Consider the following 27,657-nt stretch of genomic DNA (forward strand, 5'->3'; position numbering starts at 1 on the left):
CCGAATATCGCGGCTTGAATGAGTAAAAAAGGCAAAATGGTTATTAAATCAGATGCCAAGGAGATTGACAGGACTTTATTTTGCTTTGTGACACACTTTGTTTTCACAGTTGGGCTTCGGCTTAAATTCAGAGACCCGCATCTCTTTAAGGCACCTTTTTCATCTTTATTTCTCACCAAACTACTGATCTCCGTTAACCACATGCCTCGAGACACTTCACAGATACCACAGATCTCTCAAATCCTTCCCATCACCACCCTTATATAAGCCCTCCTGCTGAGTTCATCATTTTAGACCTTATCATCACTCCTTCACCTCTCCTGCTCTTTGTTTTGTGCTCTTTCAAAGACACAAAGCCATCTATTCTTTCACAGGACCCTAGGCATTATGTCTTCCCTTCAATCTACCTCTTTCTAGCTCTCTCTCTTCCCCTGACGTTCTCCCTCTTACTTTCCTCTCTGCCTTGACTTGCTGTGCATTAGCCCAGAGCGCTGTTTTCTCCTCTGATCTATACCTTTCCATGGCAGTATGTCTTATTAAAACAGCCTGCTGCCCTGGGCACAGCCCTAACCCAGCCTCACTCCAGGGAGTCAGAGGGAGCGGCAAGAAGGTGGGAGAGAGGGGGCAGAGATGCAAGGCAAGTGAGGCAGACAGAAAAAAGGCCACAGATTTACATAAAGTTTGCATATGAGCTTTATGGACAATTTTTTTCGGGGCGGGGGGCTCTGTCCTCGAGTCCACATCCTAATGTTTGCACAGGTTTCTGCATATTCATTTGAAAAAGAAAGTAACAGCTACTAATTGAGGCTCACTGAATTGAGCAGATTAGCATTGATACAAAAAGATGAACAAAGTGATGACAAATTAAACAAATTAAAACTGAACTCAATTTGTTCAGAGTGATCAGATTATCTTGATGGAAGTGGTCCCTTCCAGGACGATCATGCCTTCATTGATGAGGTTTGATGAGTATGAAGAATGGATCGGTTCTTACACACAGCTTTTCTCCTCAATGCGCTTCATGCCACACGTCTCATACACCCATTCACAGAAGGACTTTTTTCGGTATCTGCATGCTGTCTTGCTAACTTTTACACTCCGATGAACACAGTAGCAACTCAGGGTTTAGTATCTTGCCCAACAATTTTGCGGCATGCATAGTGGAGCAGCCACCAAAACCACCAACCTTCCGATTAGTAGACAACCTACTCTAAGCTGGTCCTAAGCCTTAGCCAACAACCACTGTATATTATTCAGAACTGAATAATGGCCTTTGTGGTCACTAAATCCTAATCCCACTCTTCACACATAGGAGATTTTGTACAGACAGTACTTTCCAACATCATTAAAACACTAAATGAGGGAATATCTAGTGGAATAATACTGTTCCAACCCTCCAGTAGAGTATTAGAGGCTTACAGAATCAATACCAATCAATATCAATACAATGACTTATTCTGCTGGTCCAATACCTTACTAAGGCATTTTACTAAGTCTAAGCGAACATCACTAGACCGCTCTCTCTCCTGACACCTCTTCCAATACTTCAGAAAGGTCAGTCAAACATTCTGGAAGGTGGTTAGGAGAGATAATCTCTCCAGCCTTTTCAGGTCTTTTCTGGGGCCTCCTCACAGTTGGACAGTTCCAAAGCACCAGGAAGCACCTAGATCAGATGCCAACCCAGCAAACAAAGTCATATTATCTAATAATTTATGGAAATCTAGAAAAAGATAGCCTGAACTCTCAATCTATAGACATTCATCAAAGACATCCAACCCTAACGATGCTCTGCCATTACTTTTAACAGATGAGCTTGTTATGGTTAGCTCCCTTTTCTCTCCAATAATTTGCTCTTACTATCATTTTTTTTCCCAAGGCTGATGTTTGTTTCATGAGCGCATAAAACTTTGTTCAAAAATTCTACAGGTTCCTTAAATATGCCTTTGCAACCTGGTCTTTCTGTTTTTGAAGTTTTTCAGGGGTTTGCATCTTGTAGCTAATCCTCAGATGTTACAGTCATGAAGTATTGATTGTTGGCAAGGAAACATGTCCATGTAAGTCCCGGAGAGCATTCTTGAGTGGCTGTGCAGTCATTAAGCTTGCAGTATGCATGGATTTCTGCTCCTTCACAAGACCTCTGCCTCTTCATCTACCAGCTCATTTGTCATTTTTGAATTTATTTTTGCATTACTGCTTTAATTTAGTAGTAAAATGCTGTTTCCTGCCAAGCCATATTCTTTAATATTCCTACAATAGATTTTTGCTTTTTGAGACACATTATGAAAACCATAATTTCCATGGTAGCCTATTTACTTATCAAACTGAAGTGTAAATTTCCACTCTCGTGTTTGATAAAATGGTAAATAACAAACAGCTGCTCAACAAGCACGTAGCCATTAAATTTAGGGACGTGTGTTAAGAGGGGGCGCATCTCAGGCCATTTTTCTTTTTTTCTCAACGCTTGTGTTAATCTACTGAAATTAAGGCTGAAAATTGGTTGCATAATTGCGTGAGTTCTGATTAGACAGAAACATTGCTGGAGGCTCAGACAGTGAGATACAAGGTAAACAAGCCAAAGCCCTTACGTCCTCTTAAGTTGTGAGCTGGAGCAGCCAGACTTGTTTCAAAGCATTCTCCAACATGGTGCTGCTGCCTCACCTTTTGTACCTCGTAAGTTCACTAGTGTCCATAATATACTCTACAGCAAAATGGCTAAAAGATGTTTCTATCCATTTGAATTTTTAGCATTTGTTGTTGCAATCCTAGTTTTTAGCACCTCACTTGGTAAGAACAGGCTCACCATCATTATCAATATGACTGATGGCCTAACCTATGCAAACAAGACTCACATTGTACCAAATTATCCATCCACCTGTCCTGACACTTCAGTAGCTTCACTGTACTCTTGGCTTCATTAAAATTCCATTCAAACTTTATGGTTCATGTGTAGAATGGCAGGTTAATTAGAATGACAAATTAGAGAAGGCTAGTTAATACTACTTCAAGGAAAATTGACTCTAGTAGTCTCTCAAAGTTAAAAGGAATCCATAATGCTAATTTTCAGCTCCATTTTTAAATGTTACAGTAGCTCTGTGAGTGGTCAGGCTGTCTGAAATAATGTGACATCATACATAGACATTGCAAAAAAAAGTAACAACACTGTAACAGTTCAGTGTTAAGATTTTTTTAATACAATGCTGCTGATTTTTCTGTCTGTCTGAGATCTTTATCCGACTCGAGGTTTTTCGAGAAGACATAACACTTCATTCACTGCATTCACTGCTCTCCGGAGAGTGTTCCTGGGTGAGCAGAGTCTTTAACAAGCATGTTATCAGAAACAAAACCACAAAAGCTTTATTAATCCCAGCAGGGGGATCGTGCTGTAACAGTTGCTCAAGACTGTCGAGGCTGTAAATCACACAAGAATACAAGAAACACAATATAGTACAACAAATCCATGAAAGCACTGGAAGGCCGTGTCTTGTATTTTATAATAGGAAGGTAGAAGGTAAGAAGTCACCAAAGTTGTATAAGTAAACCAACAAAAAAGGGGAAAAAAGACATAATTCAGTTACTGTTGTAACTACTCCTTACCCTAACCATGAAGTGTGAGCACAGATCAACTGTCCTCTCATCCTGAGCATAAAAGTAATACATATAAGGAAATAATTTATACATCACAAAAGGGAATGGAAATATATAGTACTTTAATGGCCCTAACCTTGAACAGTTCCCTCCACATAATACATCACCATGTGATTAAAAACCGCAGTGAAACGGGTAGTTTCTTTGGGCTATATTATAAGTCCTGAGGTGAGCCAGGGTTTCAGTGTTAACTTCTGGATGAAATGGAATTTTTCTTGTCAGTTCCAGGTCATTTGTCCATGCCCAAGGCTATGCATGATGACTGGTTTGATGAAAGTGACACAAGCTGCTGGGGAAAATTATAGTGTCTGTCAGTGGCTAACTAAAACGAAGTCTCCAATACAGAAATACAGCCCTAAAGCTTAGATGTGCAGTAAAATATAGGTTAATAAAAAATTCAACAGGAGTTTTAATTAAAAATCGCTCTTTATATTTCTAGTAATTTGGCTTCTTTCATCTATGGCTCTTCAAAGGGTATTCCCCATAATAGATGTGTTTATTTATCCCCACTGCTGTAAAGCAGGACAAGCAGCACCACTGAATTCAAATTCTATTTTTGACTTACTTGATAAATGAGTGCGCTACCAAATGAATGGCAGGGCAAACAAATGAGCAAAAACCTCAAATATGAACTTGCTGAGAACACACGAAACCACCCACGGCTACAGCCAACCTGCTTCTGGCCAGTTTTCACAGTGGAAGTCATTTATGTTTATCAGGAATGCCAATCAGTCTCGCCTGCTGGCCTCATTACTCACCGACACTTCAGCTTCTCAATCCACAACCAGCGCTGGAAAAAACCCCCCCAAAAAACACATGCCAATTTATTTCTGCTTCACGCTGTTTAACATTAGGGATGAAGAGAATGTTTTTCTTTGTAATTATCTGATTTACTTGGACCTTGAGTATATCAAGGCAGTGGGGGGGACAGTAAAAAAAAAAAAAGGAATCTACAGATCAGAGAAATCAGCGCTATGTTTAAAGAACTAAACACTCAATAGACCGCTTGCATCAGGATCCCACAGACAGGACTTTTATCTTAGACAAGGCAAGTTAGTTTCAGTCAGATCTGCTATAGGCAAACCAAGTTTCTTTCCCTTTTGCAGCGATTAGACCACCCTGAGTCTTCCTTTTCAAGCTGTTCCTGCAAACCACTTTGAAACCCACCCTTTTGTGCTGTAAAGTGGCTTGCAGATGTGCAGTAAATTGCTCAACAACAGTTTAAATAAAACTAACTATATGAGATTTGATATTGTTTAGACAGCCAACACACATTTAATAAAAAGAGAAGTGAGAGAAGTGGAGTTGAGAATTTGCAAAACATGAAGTCCTCAAAAACTCTCCTCTCACCTAACTCCATATTCCCTTCAAGATGACTCTCACAGGCTTATAAAAGGGTTTTCAGGGTGCCTCCATCAACTTAGACCTTATTGCTTTTTGTTGCCTATCAAGTCAATTTGAAATGAATTCCTTGAGTACTATTATTGATTTACCACACAGCCAATAAAGTGACAGTCATTTCATCAGTTCCAGCTGCTCATGTACACCTCATAAACCCACGGCCTCTGTTGCTGTTTGATTTGCACGGCTTCAATGTGCTTTAGCGTTTCCTTCAATGTGTGTGTTATAGTGCAGCACTACTGTGTTTCTTTGTGCTTGCAAACAAATTACTGAACTTGGATAGAAAATAAAAAAACAAGCATATGCTCATAACAATTAAAATCATTCGGGAGGGGGGGATTCTAAACAAAGTATTAATGACACACAACATAGCAATGATCAGCCGGTCTTGTTTAAAAAGATATTACAGTGAGTTACCTCACTGTTCAAATAAACACTTATTCATTATTCACAAAGTAAATCATAGAACCGTTTGAATCCGAATGTTGACAAGTACATAATAATTGCATGTGGATTCATTAGAAAAAAAATGCTCCAAGCAAAAATAACTGTGTTTGAACACAATTATCCGACAGGCTTCTAGCTGCTGGGGGATGCTCAGTGTTTTATCAATGTAATACAAACACAGCTAGGCTAGAATCCTCAATGATATGGCAGATATGAAGCTGCTGATTTAAATGATTATAATTGTACACCATGTGCAGTAAGTGTTATAAGGATTATTGTATTCTGTATAAGGTTGTGTATTCAAACTGCATACACAATGATTAAGAATATGTAACTGTAAAATCATCAGAATACCATAAACAAAGTCTATATAACGTAATTAGTCTTAGTTGTAGCTGCTGAAAAGAGTAGAAAAAAATTCTGATGTGTTATTTAATGCTGACGTTCTTGTGTACTTCTGTTAATTAACATCAATTCTGTCTTCTGCAACAAGAAGAAAACAGCACAACTGGTGTTTTTCAAGCACATTTGCTCATTATTATCATGCAGCAATATGGTGCTGAGGGACTAGACTGTTAAAAGTATTTTTAAAAATTAAGAACGGCTGTAAAAACAAAAAGGAACATCATGTGAAAGCAGCTTAACTGAGTCAGACAGCTGGAAACATCAAAAAGGCAAAAAGACAAAATTTGATTGAGTTAGCTGAATCAGGTAACTAGCTGGTTAATATGTGTATACACACATATACATATATACATATACACATATACACATATATACATATACACATATATATATATACACATATATATATATACACATATATATATATACACATACACACACATATATACATACATATACATATATATACATACATATACATATATACATACATATACATATATACATACATATATATATATACACACACACACATATATATATATATACACACACACACACACACATATATACACACACACACACACATATATATACACACACATATATACACACACACACACACATATATATACATATATATATATATACATATACACACACACACACATATATACACACACACACACACATATTAATCGCTTTTGATGTTTGTCAAGTTTGTCTACCCCTTAGGGAGTAATTGGCAAATGTTTGCAGACAAGCTGGCTTCTTCCTTTAAACAATAGTGAATAGCAACCAAATCAATTACAAGGAGGTTTCTGGAGAAGCGCCATCTTAGTGACCAATTTCACCTACTGACTGCCAGCACTCTCTAAAACCAGTACTTTCCAACTGATTGGAAAATAAACATTTTTCACTAGCACCCAGTGCTTGTCATAGGGTCAACAATCCACAAGGTTCCACAGCCACGTGGAAAGTTTAAACCTGCAGACAGAGCATTTCAAAACACTGTAGTCCTTGTCAGTTTAAGACCTTGCCTCTTCCCCTGAGGCTGGATTCTGGCTGATAAAAATTGCAGTACTAAGATTTGACCTCAGTAAAACAGAATTTTAAAACTAAAGCCAAGGGCTGTTGAGTGCAAATGAATCCCTTTTTTAAAGATTTGATCACTGGTTTATATGAGAATTTTTACATCACAGGCTCTTTCTCTGCTTTATTTTTTAAAAGCAAGTAAGACAAAACTGTATTCAAAGGAGAATCATAGAAACATGCATCTGTGCAACTTATTTTTAGGATGATTCCTAAGTTGCACAAACCATGAGTGGAAGATCTGCCTTTCAGTTTTTTTGTTGCTTGAAAGTTGGATCAAAGATGACATCCAACTGTTCAGAAGCTGCCTTGACGTTAGCAGCTACGGTGTTAAGAGACTGATGAATCTGTCATGAGACACACAGAAGCAACTATATCAATTCCAAAGTCTGTTTCTGTATCAGACGCTTTCTTTTTACTTGCTTGGTTTTTTGTTTTGTTTTTCCCTGGAAATTAAAAACACATCAGTATATTTTACAGCTTGTTTCTGTCAAGCAACTAGTTGTTGTACCACCCTTCGCTGCTGTCTCAAGGTTGAAAAGCATGAAAGATTGAACTTCAGTCTGTGCAAACACATCCTTTCCAATTAAGCATCAAACATATGGTAAAATTAGAGAAGCTCAAAGGGAGAAACGTACACCTGCTCGTTCTCGTATTTTTTAAAAAGCTGATTTTCTGTGACAACAACTGGATACGTACACTGACTATATGGGCTAATTTGATATGTCTCAGTTGTAGGAAAGAGGCCCAATGCAGAACTTCATTCCTCACAAAAGATCATAAAGGGACTGAAGCAACTGTCTACTCTTTTTTCCAATGTGAACCCTTTACATAAATACTGTGCATCACTTGAAACAAGGCTGTTGTGCATGCATTAAAAGCCCACACAGTGACAAAACAAACATCAGTATGCTTCACCCATATTGAAATCACAGTCACGAGCCCCTTTCGAAGTCACGGCGACATCCCCTTTGTGAAGCCCTGACTGGTTGGCCTCTTTACAAATGGCTCCCCCTTAACCATATTTAACAAACATCAGTGAGACAAGTGGTGTCCTGGAGTGGCAAACAAGAGAAACGTGGCCATTAAAATGGCAAACAGCTGCTGTGAGCGCTTGTGTTGCGTCCCACAGGGCTGGCTTCACCTTGGTGGTGCGAGAATGATGTTGATGCCATGCCTGTTTGATTCAGATGGAGTGGTAAAAAAAGAGGCATATGTGAGAGATCAATACTAACTGTGCAATTACCTAACCAGGGAGACAGTGATGGCCTTATTGCATGATTAGAATAGTGATGAGGGCAGGGTAAAGGAGTTTATAGCGTTTAAATTAGATATATCACAAAACTTGAGGATAATTTAAGTTGCTTATAACTTGGCCATTGTTCCTGTTGGTTATGTATCTATCTAAAACATTGATAAGATGTAGAAAGACAGAAGACAGCTACAGTAAAGGTATATGTTGAAGAGATCAGTGGACAGCACGTAAATGAGCCCAGTCAGCAAGCTTATAAACCCAATTTATTTTGCAATAAAACTGAAAGTGAGGAAACTTATTCATAATAAAACCAGATAGTTTGCCTAGGGAACAAAATGGATGTTTACCATGCACACAGTTCAAAAGATAAATTTTCTACTTGCCTTTGTTTTTATTTCTGAATATGTTTAGTTAGAGCCATGTTCTGACAAGTAACAGCATGACGGCACTCCCACTGTGCTGGCACAGCAGAGCTGACAGCACAGAGTCCCGGCAAAGACAAAAAAAATACCTAAGAAAGTTTAACCTAGCTGCACTGGCAAATGAAAAGCTTTCAAGTGTACATCCCTGACAGATTTTCTTATATCTATATTTATAATAAAGCAGAATATATTTACTGTTTGACTGATTGCTGCAACAGAAGATAAAATAACTCATGGTGATCTCAGTAGATGTAAAAACAGTACTGGCTGTTTTTGCAAAATAACCATCATGGATTGTTTTTCATTGGCATGCTTCAACCTGAAGCAACAACACAATGCCCACAGCAATGAGCTTTTAATTATAAGAACATAAAACCTGCTAACTTGGAGGTTTGTTTAAAACCCGTATGACTGTTTAACGGCTTGTGTTTCATGCCGTCTGCCTCCTGTTTTGACAATTTCCCTACATACTCAGATTTCGGCAATCACTTGGTAAGCTAAATAAAATAAAGATGGGAACAATAGCCAAAGGCACTAATGATCCAAATTGTGATAAACTTAAGAAAAAGCATCAAAATGAAGAAAGAATCGCAATCCCTGCAACCTTTGTTAGAAGCAGATAAGAGCCCCTAATGAGGCTTAAGTATAGCATATATTTAAGCTAATGCTATTGGAGAAGATATGAGGAAGCATTATGGCCTCATAAAAACAGCCTAATATACAATCATTATGGATTCTCAAGGTTATATTTAGTCTATCTCCAGGGAATTGATTGATAGATGGAGACCGGGGGCAAAACATAAAACTGAGCTAAATTAGGTTTTAAAAAAATCCATTTCAGCCTCCAACAAAGGAAGCCATTATTGTAAATTCCTCGAAACAGCCCTGAAAGCATGCAAGTTGGATGAGCACTCCACTACTAAAATGGCACACTAACAAAGAAAAAACATACAGCTTCTGGGTCTCTCTGCCTCCCTCCCTGCTTCTTGTGAGGTGTATTTAATGGTATACTGAATATAACTGGAGATCAAGGCTCAAACTGTCAACAGCACAAAAGAAGGGAGAGGATGAAAGAGTGAACTTTTTTCTGATGATATGCCTAAAGTTTCTTGGTGAATGCTGTGATGTGTATGGATTCTTGCAGAGCTTGTTTTCTGTACAGCACTACTCCTTTTTTACTTCATGCTAAAAAAAAGGTTAAGAGAAGCAGAAAATGAGCACTATTATTTGTCATTAATCATACTGGTCTTAATTCAACCACACCTCTTCTGCCACAGTTTGAACCTTTGCTGAAATCATCCAAGAACAGATGTTTGCTTCCAGATGTGTACAGCACTACTGCAGATTGTGATATCCATCATGGTTCACTCAAGCATGATCCATTTGTTTACAACTTCTGGGTCACAGCTAGTAACGACAACAAATCAGCCACACGAGAGACGGCTCATCCTTAAGCACATATGGGGAACTGCGGCTAAAACAAACAGAAAAATCCAGACAGAAATTTATTCAGCTTGTCATCTGAGATCCAGAGGAACGGCATCTTCCTGTCACTAATATAATAAATATGGGTTTTCAGCTTTCTAATTACAGCCAATCACAGAGGAGAAGGTTTTGCAAATTCGGGATTTGAGAGGAGATTTAACAGCTGTGTCCTTTGTAGGAGCCATCTTAGATGTTTTGATTGAGGGAGACAGCTTCGCTGGGCACGAGAGAAGACAAAATCCACCTCATTAATCCTTCAGCTGCACGGATCCCTCACATCTTCGAGCTGTGATCGCTCTCTTCAATGCCAAACTAAGACGTGTGGGGCTGCATCAAGTCGCCGTTTTACCTTGATGCAAAATAAAGTATATAATTTTCTCTCATTGCCTCCCCGAGGTGCTGTCAGTGTTTATGCTGTCACAGCGTCGCTATTAAAAAACAAGCGTCAGAAATTGGTGGTGATGAATTGTAACAATGGCAACATCAGCACACTGTCACTGATCAAAGAAAAATGAGGGTTGAGGTTTCAGGTAATTGGTTCGCTATTGGTGCATATGGAAAATATTCTTTGGAGGAATTTCAAGCAGTAAGCACACATGCACAACAGTGCACGTGCAAATGCAAAAGCCTACAAACAAACAATACTGATTACTTTGATTGCACGTCTAATATTTACTAAAATGCAGTGTGATGCTCTTGCACAGTCTTTGGTTATAACAATAAAAAGAAAAAAGCATTACACGTATTATTCTTTGTATAATTAATTATGTTCTACTAATTAGGCTGTATGAAATGGTTAACAGTCTCATGAGGGGTTATTTATTACACATATATTTTATACCCCAGATTTTGTTTCTGCTTTTTGAGGATGATGTGCTCTTGCTGGGTTCATCTAGCAGTGACCTCCAGGTCGGACTGAGGTGATTTGGAACCGAAGTGTGAGGTGGCATGGATGTGAATTAGCTTCTACATGTCTGACGCCATGGTTCTGACCAAGAAAAGGGTGGACTGCTACAGCTACAGGTTGAGGATGAGTTATTGTGTCCAGCGGAGGAGTTCAAGAGTGGAACAGAAATAGAGCGTGCGATTGACAGGCAGGCTGGTGAAGCATCTGCAGCATTGCAGATTCTGTACCAATCTGTTTTAGTGAAGAGACAGTTGTGCGTGAAGGCGAAGCTGTCGATTTACCAGTCCATCTGCGTTCCTGCCCTCCCTTATAGCCATGAACTCCGGGCAGTGACCAAAATAATAAGAATGTGGATACAAGCAGCAGTAATGAGATTCCTCAGAGGGGTGTCTGAGCTCAGGCTCAGTGATAAAGGGGGAGAAGCTCAGCAGTAGCTTTGCCTCAAAATGAGCCAATTGAAAAGCTGTTTGATTTGACTGTTTCGGTCTCACTGATGTTCTGATTTGTTTCCTACAGTGTGGATCAGAGCTGGAGCTTAAAGGAAGATCTTTATGTTCGAGTTTATCCACATTTGTGGGACTGCAATTCTTTCTTTGTGCATCTGCAGAGACTCCACTCCATCCTTGTTTCTTCTGCAGTTTCTACAGAGAAGAAGTTTTTTCCACATTTTAATTCAACCAGTCAAAGGCGTAGAAATGTGACTGAAGCTGTGGCCTGTTTACCTCTTCATCTACAAAGATCTGAGAGAGAAAATCCAGCTGTTCATTTATCAAGGATAAATGTAATAACTTCAGTGAACCAACTCAGGCCTTCACTCATTTATTCTCTGACATGTTACAGAGCTGATCAACGTAAATAAACAGATGAATAAAGCAGAAACATGAATAAAATCTACAGTTTGTTGTGTGAGAAACAGACACCTGCACATCTGTCTAAGACTGAGATTGAACTCAAACTTTACAATAAACCTGCTGAGCTAATGAAGCAGATGGAAGGGAGCAACGTTATTCACTGTAATGTTATGAGGAAAAATGTATAGCTCACCTCAAGAGAAGCAGCTGAATTGCAACAGGACTGTTTCCCAAAGTGAAACTTAACCCAAACTCTTCACTTTTCTAACACATCGTTAGACCTACTGAGCTGTGCAGCAGCTTGCTCGAACACCGCATCATTTTGAATGAACAATTGTCAGCTACTGTAAAAGTAATAAAAGCACAATTTCCTTCTTCAAGCTGGATTTGAACCCAGAACCTCTGAGATAAAAGTCTCTTTAACTAGCTGAGCTCTCTGATTGCTTTGCCTTTGCTGAAAATAATTCCTGCTCATCCAGAATTCACTCCGACGCTCACAGCCAGCGAACTTCACTCACCGTCCCCCTCGAAAAGAAAATGCAAAAACCCTCAAATATGTACCAAATGTAAAAGAAAAGACACAAGTATGTTGGTTAAGCTGTAAACCAGAGACTTTCACATTTCTAATTATTCAACGCACCTACTGAGATATACAGCAGCTCATGCTGTCACCACATCAGTGTGGAGGTAAAACTGTGTCAAGAACAATTAAAAGCAGAATTTGGATTCAAACCCTTTAGTTCTATATTTAGAACCACAAACTGACAATACTTCAGCAAACGTCTGGCTGAATCTTTAACCCCTTTTCCAGCTGGGCTTGTTGAAGTTAAATGGTGTCTTTCTTTCACACACTTGAATTTTAAGCATGGTCCACAGTAAGTTTGATGGGTTCAAGGTCCAGACTTTAAAAGGGCTGCTCCAAAAGCTTCATGCTTTATTAATTCTACAAGCAGCTTTCATGTGTCTTTGGGCATCATTGTCCTGTATAATTACTCGTTTACTTCCAAGTTTTAGCTTAATCCTCAATGATAGGGGTAGCATGATGCTATCACTACCATGCTTGACAGCTGGTACTGTTTTCTTAAAGCTGAATGTCTGATCTATATTCCTCGATTCTAAGTATGTCTCTGGTAACAGTGACCAGTACACAGTTTATCCCACTGCTGCAGGCGTTTGTTTTACTGAGACAGACTGGATGGTGCAATGTTTCATTGAACAAATCAGTTAACTGAACAATCGTAGAGCAACACAAGCTTTGAAGTGGGACCAACAGATCTTTCGCAATATAATCTCAAGCTGGCAATCTGTTTTTTGCAACAACTACACTATAAACGTTCTCTCTGTGTGGCAAAACTGAAAGGACAGAGGAAAAGGAGATGGTTTAGTAAGAGGTTCCTTTAAAAAAAGGAACAAAAATAATAAGACATCCAGTTTAGAACCAGGGGATTCAGTGTTGTGGTTGTCTCTCTTTCTTCTGTCAGAACAAATTAGAACCTGTTTGAGGTTTGTGTCTGACTAGGATGCCTTCTGGATGCCTCCTAGGTGAGATTTTTCAGGCATGTCTAACTGGGAGGAGACCCCGGGGCAGACCCCAGACATTCTGGAGATATTGCATCTCTCAGCTGCGTTAAGAACACCTCTGTATTCCCCGGATGAGGCAAAGGTAGTGGCTGGGGAGATTGAGGTCCACACATATCTGCTTACACAGCTGCCACAGCATCCCAGACACAGAGAAGTGGTAGAAAAAGGACGGATGTTTTTATACATCTCTTCCCAGTGTTTCTTAATGTAGTGGGGCTTATTTTTCACTTTATCTGTGCTACATAACATCTGGTCTTTCAAATCCATTAACTAACTAATCCATTAACTCTAAAAAATAGCCCTGATCCCCTTTCCTTCCTAAAGCTCAAAGTAGAAAAGAAGCAATGTGGATATTGACAATAAATGAACAATCATATTGTGTAAGCCAGGGAGACTCGCTAGTACCCAATCCCAAGGATCAGTGAATCTAAACAATAAGCTCAAAGTTAAAGCTTTCCGGACTACAGTTATGTTTCCACTGACACAATTGCGGTAACAAAAATATCACCAAAAGCAGCTTTAGGTAGTGATGTGTGAATAAAAATACAAATTCTAAAAACAACCTTGTCTCATTTTTAACACAGATACTTACTGCTTATCCATTTGGCATTTGGGTCATGAACCTTGAATTCCTTCCTAAAGAGGTCTCCAACTGACACCTTGCCCTTCAGAGCCAGACGGTCATCCTCACCTGTAGAGAAAACAACCACATCATCAGCTATAAAGGGCTCACATGCATGCCTGTGCTTAGTAATAACAAACACACAGCAAATGCATCAGTAGCCTGCTTTGTCTTGGAACCAACAGAAAATGAAAGTTGACTCAGCTGGCTGCGAGGGAAGTTATTAAAGGTAAATGCATTGAACAAATCATAACAGCTGTTATAGATATTTTGTGAGGGCTGTAGTAAAAAACATTGACTTGTTGTGGAAATAGTTGATAAAGAAAAAGAGAGACGAGCACACGTCCCCATTCTGATTTTTATCCTTCCATGGCGAGTTTTCTTTATATCTTTTACTCCTTCCTCCAGATAAAGGAACGCAATGAAATTTGCAATTTCCCCAAACTACACAACAGCTGTCCTTGAGACCACCGTAGAGACACGATAGGACACAGTCAGTCATTATATTCCAAAAAGACTATACCAGGCCTGATCTTTTAAGGCCAACTCACTATAATATAGGGATCAACTCTAACTAAGGAAGGATACCCCATAGACGTGAGAGAACAACATAACAAAACACATGTCCAACCACAAACCTATAATTAACAACAAAATAACAATAATGACCTATAATATAACAATAATTCATTAATACATTAGATCAGATTCAGTAATCAGCTTGAGCTTACCTGATGACATATAGACAAATTAAAGAAGGTCTGACTCTGAATAACTGTTCATGTAATCCAGAATAAACTGCAAAAATTCATTAATAACAGCAAGCTAGTAAACAAGATTGACTTTTATCATCCAGTGCATAGTATCGTAACTGGCAATGTTAAAGTGGAGCTATTGTGCTTGACTTACTTTCTGTCATATATACTGTTACAATGTAAGATGATGATATTAAACTTGGCTAAAGTAATAATGGGGTCAGTGCATGTAAAATTAGTCCCTGTGAGCCAAAAACTCAAGCTTGGCTCTGTATAACTTCTGTGGAAGAGGATAACACTAATATGGTCACCTGAAGCATTGAGAGCGTTGATTCTTTTTTCTTGAGAAGCCACTAATGTTTAATGTTGAGGGTGTTTCTATATTGTATTTAGACTATATATTTGATGTTGCACTTCTTGGGTTTTTGAGTTTGTATGTCTCCTACCTTGGCAGGTCTCATTTGTAAAATAGATTTAATCTCAGTGTGACTTCCCGATTAAATAAAGGTAATAATGAGTAAGTGAATAAGGGCCTAGTCACCTAGGTATAAAGTTCAGTCAGTGACAGCCTGACAATCACCAGCCACTAACCACAGAGAGTAACCTGTATTCCCCAACCGGTTGGTGAGCGGTTGCCCCCTCCCCCCAAAAAAAGGTCTGTAGAGAATCTGGTTGGTGAAAACCTGCTTGGAACTGCTTTAGTTGCTAGAAGATTGCCGCGGTTGCCCGTAGTTTGCACAAAACAAGCTACGTTATCCACAAACTCTTGCCTGCTTCTTTTCAACAAGTTGTGCGTTAACTACACCTCAACTAGTACTTAGCAAATGTGTGAGGACAAGCTAATGTCATCCAAAGAAAACTAAAGGTGACCATGGTAATCTGCTAGCCACCAAAGGAATCACATGGCTATTTTTGGCGCAGCACCCTTTTTGCATCTGATTTCACCAAGTGACAACCAGCAACCTCCGGCAACGACTCACCAACTGACAGGGGAATACACACATAATTCTCTCGTGACCTGTGGTTGAATCACATCCAATATATGTCAGACAACTCACAAGCAATGTGCAGATGATGTCATGCAAGAAACTTCTACTAGAAACTTAAGGATTATTTTGAACATGCAAAGCTACTCTAGTGGAGTCCCAAAATTAAAATACAGAGTAGTACACAATGCTAACAGTGTAAGAACTTCACACAAGACATTTTAGCACCAGCAATGATAGTTGGGCTTGTTTTTTATGACACAGATAAAACACATGGAGGGTTGAAAGCTAATTTCTTCCCATCCATTTCTGGTGGCACTGTTTGAAGAACTGACCACTACACAATGCCACGCTGCCCTGAGTGACAGTGTCTTATCTGTCAGTGGATTAAATGAAAATTAGAACTATATCACAGAAGATAATAGAAGTTATAGAAGTAAGATAACAGAGAAATAGTTAAGGAGGCCAGAAGGAAGAAAACGGGAAGAAAAAATTGTGAAGGCGGTGAATGGGTTATTCAACTATCAGACAAGACAGGCATCAATATGAATGATATTCAAATCAAAACAAACCATCATTTTATGAGACTTTGGTTATAGGAGCATTAACAATGTTTGAATTGCTGTGTAGAGGAGGAAGAAATGCATTTTAAATACAATTTAGAAAAAAAGAAGAGGTGAAATACAAACAGGAACATAAGTCTGAAATAGATAAAAATGATTTTCTTTGTACTTCTGACAACAAAAACTGAAGGAATACATAATGTTTTTTTTGACACATTCTGATATCAAACTGAATCTTAACAAGATTTTCCTGGCGGCTGCAAGTGTTCACCTTTCAAAGAATAAAGAGCTTATTGGAGATGGAGGGGGGAAAAAAACAAGCATAATAATAAACCAAAGCATCATCTAAGCTGCCTCAGGCCTTTGATTAGGACTAGTGTGGCTTCTGATCATCAGACCAGACGTGCATATTTACAGCAGATGCCTCCTGCAATTCTCAGTTGATGCTCATCATATCGTCTTCTGTCCCATTATATGACTCATTTCACATCCATGCGCATGGTGGGAGGATAGAAAAAAATAATGTGGAAAAAGCAATATGTGTTGAGCTTCTTTGTTTCTAGCCAGAGTGCTCTCACCCTGAAGTTTTGTTTTGGTGAATTTCAGACAACAATAGTTCGAGAGATTCAGACTTCAGCACGAGGACCCTTCACCGAGACACGGCACTTGATGGACATATTGGTTTCTATGGGGATCAAAGCAGTGATATTTTAGCTGCAGGACAGTCTTTCGTAAGTGATGTTTAATCCCACTGCTAAGCCTGTCTATGCTCATGTTGTGGCTGTCATTTTCTATGAGGTAACATTTTTGGCTGCAAGTATTTTTTTAAGGTCATCACATCTCTGCTTCGGCTGTCTTCAGCAGACACACACACACACACACACACACACACACACACACACACACACACACACACACACACACACAAAATTCATTATGTTCAGGGTGCCTAGCTGTGCTAAAAGGTGTATAAGGAGGCTATAAACAGTGACTGCAGAGAGGATAGGAAAAGCCATGAAGACAAAAGACAAGAAGTTTTTCACCTCAGACAGCTGTTAAATATAGGACCTTTAAATGTCAAAAAGATAACCAGCAACAGGGGTTTCTTCTCACACTTTCCTTTGTTGCTGGTTCAAATATCCTGCGCATCAAGTGGGAGACCATTACTGTACGTGCCACTATATCTTTCTAGTTAAACCTAAAATAACAACAAATGCTTTTAACTAAATTTAAAGATTCATAAAATAGAATTACCTACTTCTCACAGGTAAAAGAAACTAAAAGCCAAACAGGTTCTTGATTCCAGCTTTCACTGCAGCTCGTTTTACTTCACTTGTATTTATGATTGGCACGTTCAAATTTCAGAGATCAGTGTTGAAATGGAACTACCTCACTGCTTTGTAATATGTCTGAAACGTGGCCTCTTACACAGTGTGTTTAAACGTCTGATTTAAGCTCAGTTGAATTGAGGAACATTTAGCTTTGTTTTTTGGAGACTCTAGCCTCACATAAACATTTCATTTCCATCATGATACCGAAATCAAAAACAGGTTTACTTGTAATGCAGTAGTTTGATAAATAATAATGATAATAATGATAATAAAAATAATAAAACACCCTTACAAACTATATTCGGTTTATTTCTAATCTCTGGGAGGTCTTACTTCTGTAAAGGAGTACAATGAGCTAAATGGCAAAACATCAGTATCCTAAAATATCTTTTGTGAAATATCCACAAAAACATCATAGATTGATAGAAATGTGGTCACTTTTAATATAAGACGATGAGTAATTATGTGAATACGTAACAGAAACACACGGTCCGTGGAAAGTGTTTGTGTGATCCATGGCCACTTCCTCCAGAGACTCAGTTTTGGTGTCTCCAGGTATATTATATCAACTTTTTATAGCACAACTACAGAGTCCATCTTACGTTGCTGGCAGCTGCTTTAAAAATCTGTCATATCTTCTGCTTCTTTATCTTTTGGTTAGTCCCTTTAGGCTTTGCCACAGTGGATAACCTCGTGCCATCTCACCCTACCCCCAGCATCCTCTTCAGCCACAACCATGTTCTCCTTCGCTACATCCCTGAACCTTCTCTTTCATCTTCTTCTTTTCCTCCTGCCTGGCACCTGCATATTCAAGGTGCTTTGTCCAGTATATCTACTATCTTCTCCACCTTCACTTCAGCCTTTCCTTTCTAACTTTGTTTCCAAACTAAACCTAAAACTGAGCTGTCCCTCTCATATACTCATTTCAAATCCGATCTATTTTGGTCACTCCCAGTAAAAAATCTTAGCATTGCCAACTCTGCCACCACCAGCTCATGTCTTTTTGTTAGATACACAATTTTCAAAGCATACATTACAGAAGGTCTGTTGGTGTTTTGTAAACCCAGGAAACCTGTCAAACCTGAAGCTAACATTTTTAATCTGGGCAAAACAGCAAGAAAGATCATGGAAATGACAACACCTCTTACTCCCAATACATTTTTAAACAGTCCACTGATTCCACAAAACATAAATACAAGAAAACCAGTCCACCATTGTGGAGGCTAGTAAGACTAAGGTGAACTGTAGGAGGTGGTACAGGGGTCCTCCTCCTGCAATTAACCATGTGCCCTCTGTTAGTTAAACTGATAAACGAACAGCTCATAACAGACAGAAATGTGAGGAGCAAGTCTGTACTTACTACTTACTAAAGTGTTACACTGTGAGCTATGGTGTTAAAAACAAATATCTGTATTTTTACGCTCATGCCCTAGATTCAAAATGATGGGAACATAAGTTACTAGCAAGTTATTAACAGGGAAGTCCAGACAGGTTGGTGAAAAAGGACACCAAAAACAACCTCTCCAAAAAACATATGGGCATCACACTGCACATTGCTGAAAAAAAGGGCAGTTATAGAGCTCTTGCGTGGAGAAGGACATGAGGTCTATAACTACATGTGATCACAAGGATTATATGTCAGAGCAAAAACTCCAAAGTGCGACATCCACACTTCAATGACAGCCAAACATCGAGAGAGTATCTAAATTATTTACAACAGCATAGAGAATATTTCGTGATCCACATATGATTCTCTTGAAACCACAGTTTTCAATCTTATGCATTAGAGTCTAACATTTTCACAGCAAGTAGGGCTTTAATTAGTATGCTCCTACCCTCAGCTACAGCCAGAAGCTGTGGGTAGTGACCAAGATCATGGATATAAGCAGTGGAAATGAGTTTCCTCTGAAAGGCTCTCTGTTAGAGATAGAGCTCGGTCATTTGGGAGGTGCTCAGAGTTGAGCCGCTACTCCTCCACATCAAAGGGAGCCAACTGAGGTGGTTCAGGCATCTGATTAGGATGCCTCTTGGACACCTGGAGGTGAGATGTTTCGGGCACGTCCCACTGGGAGGAGGCACTGGGGCGGAATCAGGACACACTAGAGAGATTATGTCTCTCGGTCTCACCACAGAAGAATTGGAGGAGGTGGACTGAGAGAGGGAAGTCTGGCTGTATCTGCTTTTAGTGCTGCCATTCTGATCTTGAGCCAGATAAGAAGGAGAAAATAGACAGACAGAGCAGAATAAGAAAAGAAAAAGCACAAAAGAGGCAACTGTAATGTTCTGAAATAAAACCTTAAAAAGTAGTAAATCCACAAATTTTACAAGTTAGAAAATAATAAATGATATATGCAGGTAATTTTAGTTTCCAGTGGAACCCCTGCTGTACCTCATCACGGTGTGTTCATTTCTGGTTTACAAAGCGACACAATCGATATTTAAGCCTCTAAGCAGAGATGGCATGACAGCGCTACATGGTAAATAATCTGCATAGGAAGGTATTGTGTGTAGCAGTTGACTTCAGTTTCATGGTCTCATTATTCCATTACAAATTAACCAGATAAAAATCTTCTTTTTTTTTTTAAGTGCTGAACTTGCTTTTGGTATTACACTACAATTCTAAATATGAGGTCCAAAGAGATACTGACGGAAGTGAAGGAGGGGACTATTAGACTTTAAAAAAACCCTCAAAATAAAGCAATCAGTGGGACAACAAGAACATCAGGAGCAGAGATGGGCGGTAATGCATTACTGTAATCCGATTACTTTTTCAAGTAATGAGTAAAGTCAGGGATTACTATTGCAATTAAGGTAATTAGATGACTGTTACTTTCTCGTAAGCACACTGCGTTACTAAAACCGGGATTTTTTTGCGAGAGTGTCTCATGACAATGGCATAAGCGAGTGCGAAGTTTGTGGCAACAGCTTGTGTGCAGACCAAAAATGGATAATAAAAAAAAAATCAAATCGAGTGCGGCAGAGCATATGACAGTGCAGCCTTTAAAGCGTGGACGCACTGACCTTACTTTGAATTTGATTCTGTAAAAAGTGACAAAAACATCAGCGTCCGCTGTTCACTGCGTGGGGAAAAAACCCTCTTTTTACAGCGAAAAAAACCCTAAACTTCTGAGCAAGCACCGAGTACGCTGCCACTGGAATGTGAAATTCACAGAGAAACTGCCGGATCCTTCCACCGACGGCTGTGACACACGTGCACCTGCATCTATTTGAAAAAGTGAGTGTAAACACAAAAAAATATTTGTGTTATTTTCAGAAAACGTATGAACTACAGTATATACATTTCTTATTTCTGATTCTTTTTTAAACTCAGAAGAAAGTCAAGACTTTGTCCTGGTTTTGCTTAAATAGAACATATAACAGTCCAAGGTTCTCTGCAGTGTACCTAGAATTGTCTCTATGCAGCTTCTTTTATAAAAAGAAGGTAGAAGAACACTCCAACCCCCGACGCATGTTGCAAGGACTCCAGACCATCACAGACTACAGGACCACCAAACCCTCCCCCACATCCTCTGATGTCTCCTTCCTCAACGAGCTCAACAACTTTTATGCTCGTTTTGAGCGAGGGAACCCCACAACCACAACCAAAACAGACATGACGCCAGACCACCAACCTCTGACTCTCTCCCCCACCGATGTAGGAGCGGTGCTGAGCAGGATCAATGATGGCATCCCCGGGCGTGTTCTCAGAGCGTGTTCTGGGGAGCTTACAGGAGTGCTCACAGACATATTCAATCTGTCCTTGGCCCACGCTGTGGTACCGGCCTGCTTCAAATCCACCTCCATCGTCCCGATAACAAAAAACTCCAACCCATCTAGCCTCAATGACTACCGCCCAGTAGCACTCACCCCCATCATCACTAAGTGCTTAGAGCAGCTGGTCCTAGCACACTTCAAATCCTGTCGTCCCGGAATCCCGGAAGGCATTGCAGAGGGTCGTGAAAACTGCTCAGCGCATCGCCGGAGCACCACTTCCTGCCATAAAGGACATCTACAGGAAGCGGTGTCTGAAAAGGGCTGGGGAAATCATCAAAGACCCCAGTCACCCATCACATGGACTCTTCACCCTCCTGCCCTCTGGGAGGCGCTACAGGAGCCTCCGGACTAAGACCACCAGGTACCGGAACAGCTTCTTCCCCACAGCTGTCAGACTCCTGAACTCTGCCTCCTGACATCTGACCCACATTAAACTCATGGACTGAACATACACACACCCACAACCACCTACACACACACACTCAAACACACAATAACAACATGGACTGAACCACCACTCACAACCACTAGCACTTTATATAGCCTCTGTAGAAATTATCCACATATCTCACTTATCTTAACTGCACTACTGTATAGTTCTGTGTAAATAATCATTCTGTACGTACGATAATTTTTAATCCTACAACTGTTTATAACCTGCATAGTTCACATTTCTGTATAGCTGTATATCTCAGATTTCTGTATAGTTTTTTTATTTCATATTTATATCCTGTTCTTAGCCTGTACATAGCTTGTACTCACTACAGCCTGTACATACTTATAGTTATAGAATATTCATAACATACTTCATACAGTGTACATTATAACATACCATAATAGACCCATTTCTGTAATATACTTACATATCTATATTATTGCTAATATATATTGTAATATATCTATATCATGGCTAAAGCACTTCTGGATGGATGCAAACTGCATTTCGTTGCCCTGTACCTGTGACATGAGCAATGACAATAAAGTTGAATTCTATTCTATTCTATTCTATTCTATTTTCCCTTTTAGAGTCTAATCTCAGTGGTAATTGTGAATTGTTACCTTACTTTATGGCATAACTCGTAAGGCCTGCATTGCACTGCAAACCAATATTTAATCAGCAGGGTATGAGACTCACGGGTGTGCAAAGAGAGTTTCCATGTGTTGTTAGCAAATTCCAGCAAGTAAACAAAACCTGACTTCCCAGTTTTCACCAGTCAGAGGTTTTATATTGCAAGAACACCACAATGACTTGCATCATCCACCAAACTTGTACATCAGCTGTGTGTATGTGTGTTTGTGCCCGTGTGCCATATTGTGCTGAACAGATGGACAGACTGCGACTGATCCTCAGTTCCGCCCTGATTTCATCATGGGGGACAAAAACACCTTTGAAGGCATCTGCTTGATGCTTCAGTCGAGTTTTATATTTTATCATCAGAGTCACCAGACTCTGAATATGCAGCAGGAAAACATAATAATGCACATAAGTTGAAGCCTCCTGTCAGATGGTTAAGTTAAGAGGGGATAAATATGGAATTTATAATGAGGCCTGACTGCTAGATTTACGCCATGCGCACACAGGCAGTCACTGCAAAGATGGAGGCGTACATGTGAAAGTTTACATTTAAATTTACATTTTTATATAAATGACAGTCCCTTAGAGGCAAATCCATTTTCTCTAGTAAGTATGTCTTTATCTCACTCTCACAGCGCGCTGTGATTGTTGGTGGAAATTTGTTGAAAAAAGCAGCCACATCAGGGTCAGCTTAAATGAACAGTTTATATGCTAATGTTATACAACCTCTTCTCGGTACAATAGAGTGTCAGAGGGAGCTAAAATTTAAGTGGCACATTTGATTGAGTTGACTGAAACAAGTCTTTACTGTAGACAACAAAGTTAGAGAGCATAAACATCACACCCTCATTTCATAAACATGGATAAAAGGTTTTAATGATTATTCTTAATCATCCAAATTAGTACATGCAAAGCACAATGAATACAATGAACATTATCAGCCAAATACAGGTATGCAGCATTACAAAGTATTGTTCAGCTCACTGTTTTGGTTGTACAGCCTGAAGTTTCATTAAGGTGTATTGCTTCCACAGTGTATTTTTCAGCTGCACTGGGTAGATGTTCACAGTAAAATAAATAACCTAATCATTAACTTGATTTTGAGAAGTTTAAACATGAACTTGTTTACTCCCTGATGACCTTACCTGTCATATTCATCTATGACACTGGAGCCAACCATGCAGTCTTTTACTTTTACAGTGTTTACACACCACCATTGCACCATTGTCAGACAGGTTAGTTTTACCTTAACTGATGATGTGTTGCTACAGTGGTAATCTTGTTCATACCAGAGTACATCAGGCTCAGACATTTGGAGGATGTGCTTGGCTGAGGAGCTAATGGTGCAAAGCTACCATCTGCAGGATCGGGACTGATCACTTTTATGTCAGTCCTGAATTCATAGCATGATAGCTTGCCAGTGAAGAGGAGCTTTCATGACTGGGTTTGAGGGCAGCCGGTTGATGATTGCCTGTATCCAAACTTGGATTTACTGCATGCTTATGTAGAACCTGTTGCTAATTACCTTGTAAAACACAGCTATTAACATGTGCTAAAAGGAGATGGCAGATGGATTTGAGGCAGAATATTAATCACCACAATGTGAAAAATTTTTCATTTTCATTTTATTGAACTGTGGGAAAAAAGTTGTACATGAATACAAATTAGAAACAGCATTGGACGTTATGCTTTTTGTAAGACTGGATATTGTTTGGTTGATGAAGGCAAAATCTTTCATTAAGGTGTAACAGGCAAACGAATAAAGTCTCTCACCAGCGATTTAGATTAGTTAACAATTTTTTAAAAGCTGTCTGGTTCTCAGACAAAATTTCCTTTTTCTCATGGATTTTAGTGTATGATATAACAATTTCATATCTAAATGTCTACAATTTACAAGCTATTCATTCATAGTACACCCATCTTTGCATCTATTTATCTTATGGTATAATAATATTGCACCGTTTTTCATTATCTAACAATTTAGAATTCAGAAGAAGGTCTATATAGAGAAGAAGGATTACATTAGAATCACAGCAGTGTTATTTCACCTTGATTCACAAAAATCTATACTGAATCTATAAAGAGCACAACAAGCAAGACCAGCTCCAGATGTTCTATCATGTTGTGATATAACAAAGAAACAATAACGAAGCTAAATTAAACTAAAAAAATACATTTTTATACGAATCTGAGTCATTTTTCCAAAATTCCGGGGTCAAGATGTACTTTAGTCATTTCTGGTTTTAACTTTTTTGGTCTTACAGTAGTAGCAGAATTTAACAAATTTAAGTATCATTCTCAGTTTGGTTAGTTGATACAGCACTAAAGTGTGTGAATGTGTGTGTGAATGGGTGGATGACTGGATATGTAAAGCGCTTTGGGGTCCTTAGGGACTAGTAAAGCGCTATATAAATACAGGCCATTTACCATTTAATACAATTGCTGAGATTTTTAGGTATCTATAATATGTTAGAATAATGTATAAATGACAGAAACAGTATGAAGTCTGTATTTGATTTTATCACAGTCATATAAAATCATTAACTCTTGATCAAATACAGTATGTGAGCAAAATATTACTGAATGCCACTGAAGCATCAACCCTTGTTGTTTCCTGTTAGGGTATAATTTGAGACTTGGTTTCATGCAATAATCTGTGTGACTGCTCGCTTTCAGCTGCACCAAATTAACGTTGCATGTGATCCTCCCACAGTTTCAGCTAGCTGTCACAGCTGTCAGTCAGCCAGACATCCCTCAGTCTGTAGAATACCCAGATGCCAATAGTGAACATCTGACCTAGTTGTACTGACGTAGGAAACAGAGCATCCTCTTAGTAATACGAAGCCATCAGTTAAAGGAGATGAAGCTTGTCAGAAGAGGAAACAGAAGAATTCCAAAACTCTGTGCGTGTGCTGAATGTTTGTGCATGTGTGTGTCTGTGTGACTCAAGTGGTTGTCAGGTGCAGTTAGAAACTGGTTGCCCTGTCTGAAAGGGAAACATCCATCAACCAACCCTCCTAAGTGAGAGGAAACAAAATGCTATCTCATAACTCCAGACCTGCCATGCTACAGTTTACAACTCAGCGGGGTATGATTGCTCCCAAAATCCAAAACAAATTGTTCTGAATGAAGACTGTATTTAGTATTTTAACAGGACAATCATCCCTAAAGCATTTTAAGAGCGCTAAAAGAATGTCAGTGATGAATCTTGAACCCGTGGGTTTATTTAAACCACATCAAAACATCTTTTTACTAAATGTTCTAATCTTTAATTAATCCGTTAAAGTCTTATTTTCTTAAAAGAATTAGCAAAATTCATTGTTTGAAATGCTGTTGCTTAGTCCGGATTCTGGTAATGTAATCTGTCTTTATTTTCAACATCCATCATTGTCTATGTGGTGTTATTTTTTTTCCCCCTTCACGAGTGTAGCAAGTTTCTTTTTCATTTAGAAAAAGGGAGCTTTTTATGTTTAAATGAGAGACAACTGCCTTGATAGGATTTCATTTTTCCAGTGTAAATTCTTCCTACTGAAACAGATGGAGCAGGATTTAAACTGGTAGTTTTTATCTTTGTAACTGAGAATCAAGGCTTTCTTACAATGCCAACAATTTTGTTTTCAGTCATGGAGGAAGGGATTTATCTTAAGATGGAGAGAACAATTCCTCTACAGACAGAAGCCTGAATAGACCGCAGTGCCATCTATAATGGAATACCAGTGCACCTTTGGAGATCATCATCAGCAGTGTGTAAAATAGGGGGGGAAAGCTATTTGTGAGCCTGGAGGTCTGGGACTTGATTAACCTGAGTCATCAACCAGAGGGCAGCAGGTCAAACAGGTGGTGGGCAGGGTGCAAGGGGTCACCTGTGATGACCCTGGTTTTCCTGAGACAGGAGGATCTGGTGATGGCCTCCAGGGGTAGCAGAGGGCAGCCAATGATTTTATGGGGGTATTGCTAATTACCCTCTGTGTACCAAACACCCAGGCAGTAGGAGAGCACGCTCCCCACTGAGAATTGGTAGAAGTCCAGCAGCAGCTTCTGGTCCAGGTTATTGTTCCCAAGGACACAGAGGAAGTACAACTACTGATGGGCCTTCTTAACATTTGTGTTGTGGGTCCAGGTAAAATCAGCAAAGATATGGGTGCCCAGAAACCTGAGGGTGGAGACAGATTCCACCTGTTCTCTGATTATAATGAGTACATGTAGTTCTTTTCTTTTAAGTACGTTCAGCTTCAGGTTGTTTTCTCAGCACCAGCGGGACACAATCTCTACCTCTGCTCTGTATGCTGCGTTATCTCCAGAGATGAGCCCAACCACTGTGATGCCATCGGCATACTTGGTTGAGTGGGTTGGTGTACAGTCATATGTATACAGGGGGTATGGTAGGGGGCCGAGTCGGACTGATTGAGGGGGGTTGGTTAGCAAGCTTGACATGTTGTGCAAAGCTGTGCAGAAATTAAAAAAATATTTAAAAAAAGAGCTTGAAAGAGTTCAATGTTGACTTTTCAGCATTATTTAATTTATATTGTAAGGTAGACCCTACAATAATACATTGAGAGAAAAACCCAACAATCATATGACCCCCTACGAGCAAGCACTTTGGTGAGAGTGGGAAGGAAAAATTCCCTTTTAACAGGAAGAAACCTCCAACAGGACCAGGCTCAGGGACGGGCAGCTATCTGCCACGACGGGTTGGGGCAAGAACCCCATAATAATTAGGACTAATATTCCTGATTATTAGCAGATATCTTGGCAATCGTGATGATTCACGACCAGCAGAAGCACTTATATATGCTTGGATGGTGGTATATTATGGTGTATAAGAGTATTTAGGAATAGTGAAAGTATGACTTTCATCTGCTCTTTGCTCTTATCGGTTTGTTGGTGGGGTCAAGATCAACCAACCGATTCACGGGGCTTGAAGCATCATTGGCCAGAGTCTGAAGGCGTTTGAGTCCGTGAGGGACATGGGGTCACTGAACAAACTGCTCTCCATCATGGATGACCCATGTCACCCACTCCATTTTAAACTAGTGAGGCAGCAGAGTTCATTCTCCCTC

At 39.4% G+C, this 27,657-nt stretch overlaps 1 protein-coding gene across 4 annotated transcripts in view; it reads right to left on the minus strand.

The window, feature by feature from the left end:
• The window catches only part of LOC102200745 (dipeptidyl aminopeptidase-like protein 6), a 242,359-nt gene that overhangs the window by 41,950 nt on the left and 172,752 nt on the right, over positions 1–27,657 (minus strand). For all 4 annotated transcript variants that reach the window (XM_005730425.1, XM_005730426.1, XM_005730423.2 and 1 more), the window contains one exon: positions 14,084–14,182. In XM_005730425.1, the coding sequence (XP_005730482.1) occupies positions 14,084–14,182 (99 nt within the window). The remainder of the gene's footprint in view (positions 1–14,083; positions 14,183–27,657) is intronic.

This window comes from Pundamilia nyererei, unplaced genomic scaffold (assembly GCF_000239375.1).
Source record: "Pundamilia nyererei isolate P.nyererei 1_Seehausen unplaced genomic scaffold, PunNye1.0 scaffold00037, whole genome shotgun sequence".
NCBI lineage: Eukaryota > Metazoa > Chordata > Actinopteri > Cichliformes > Cichlidae > Pundamilia > Pundamilia nyererei.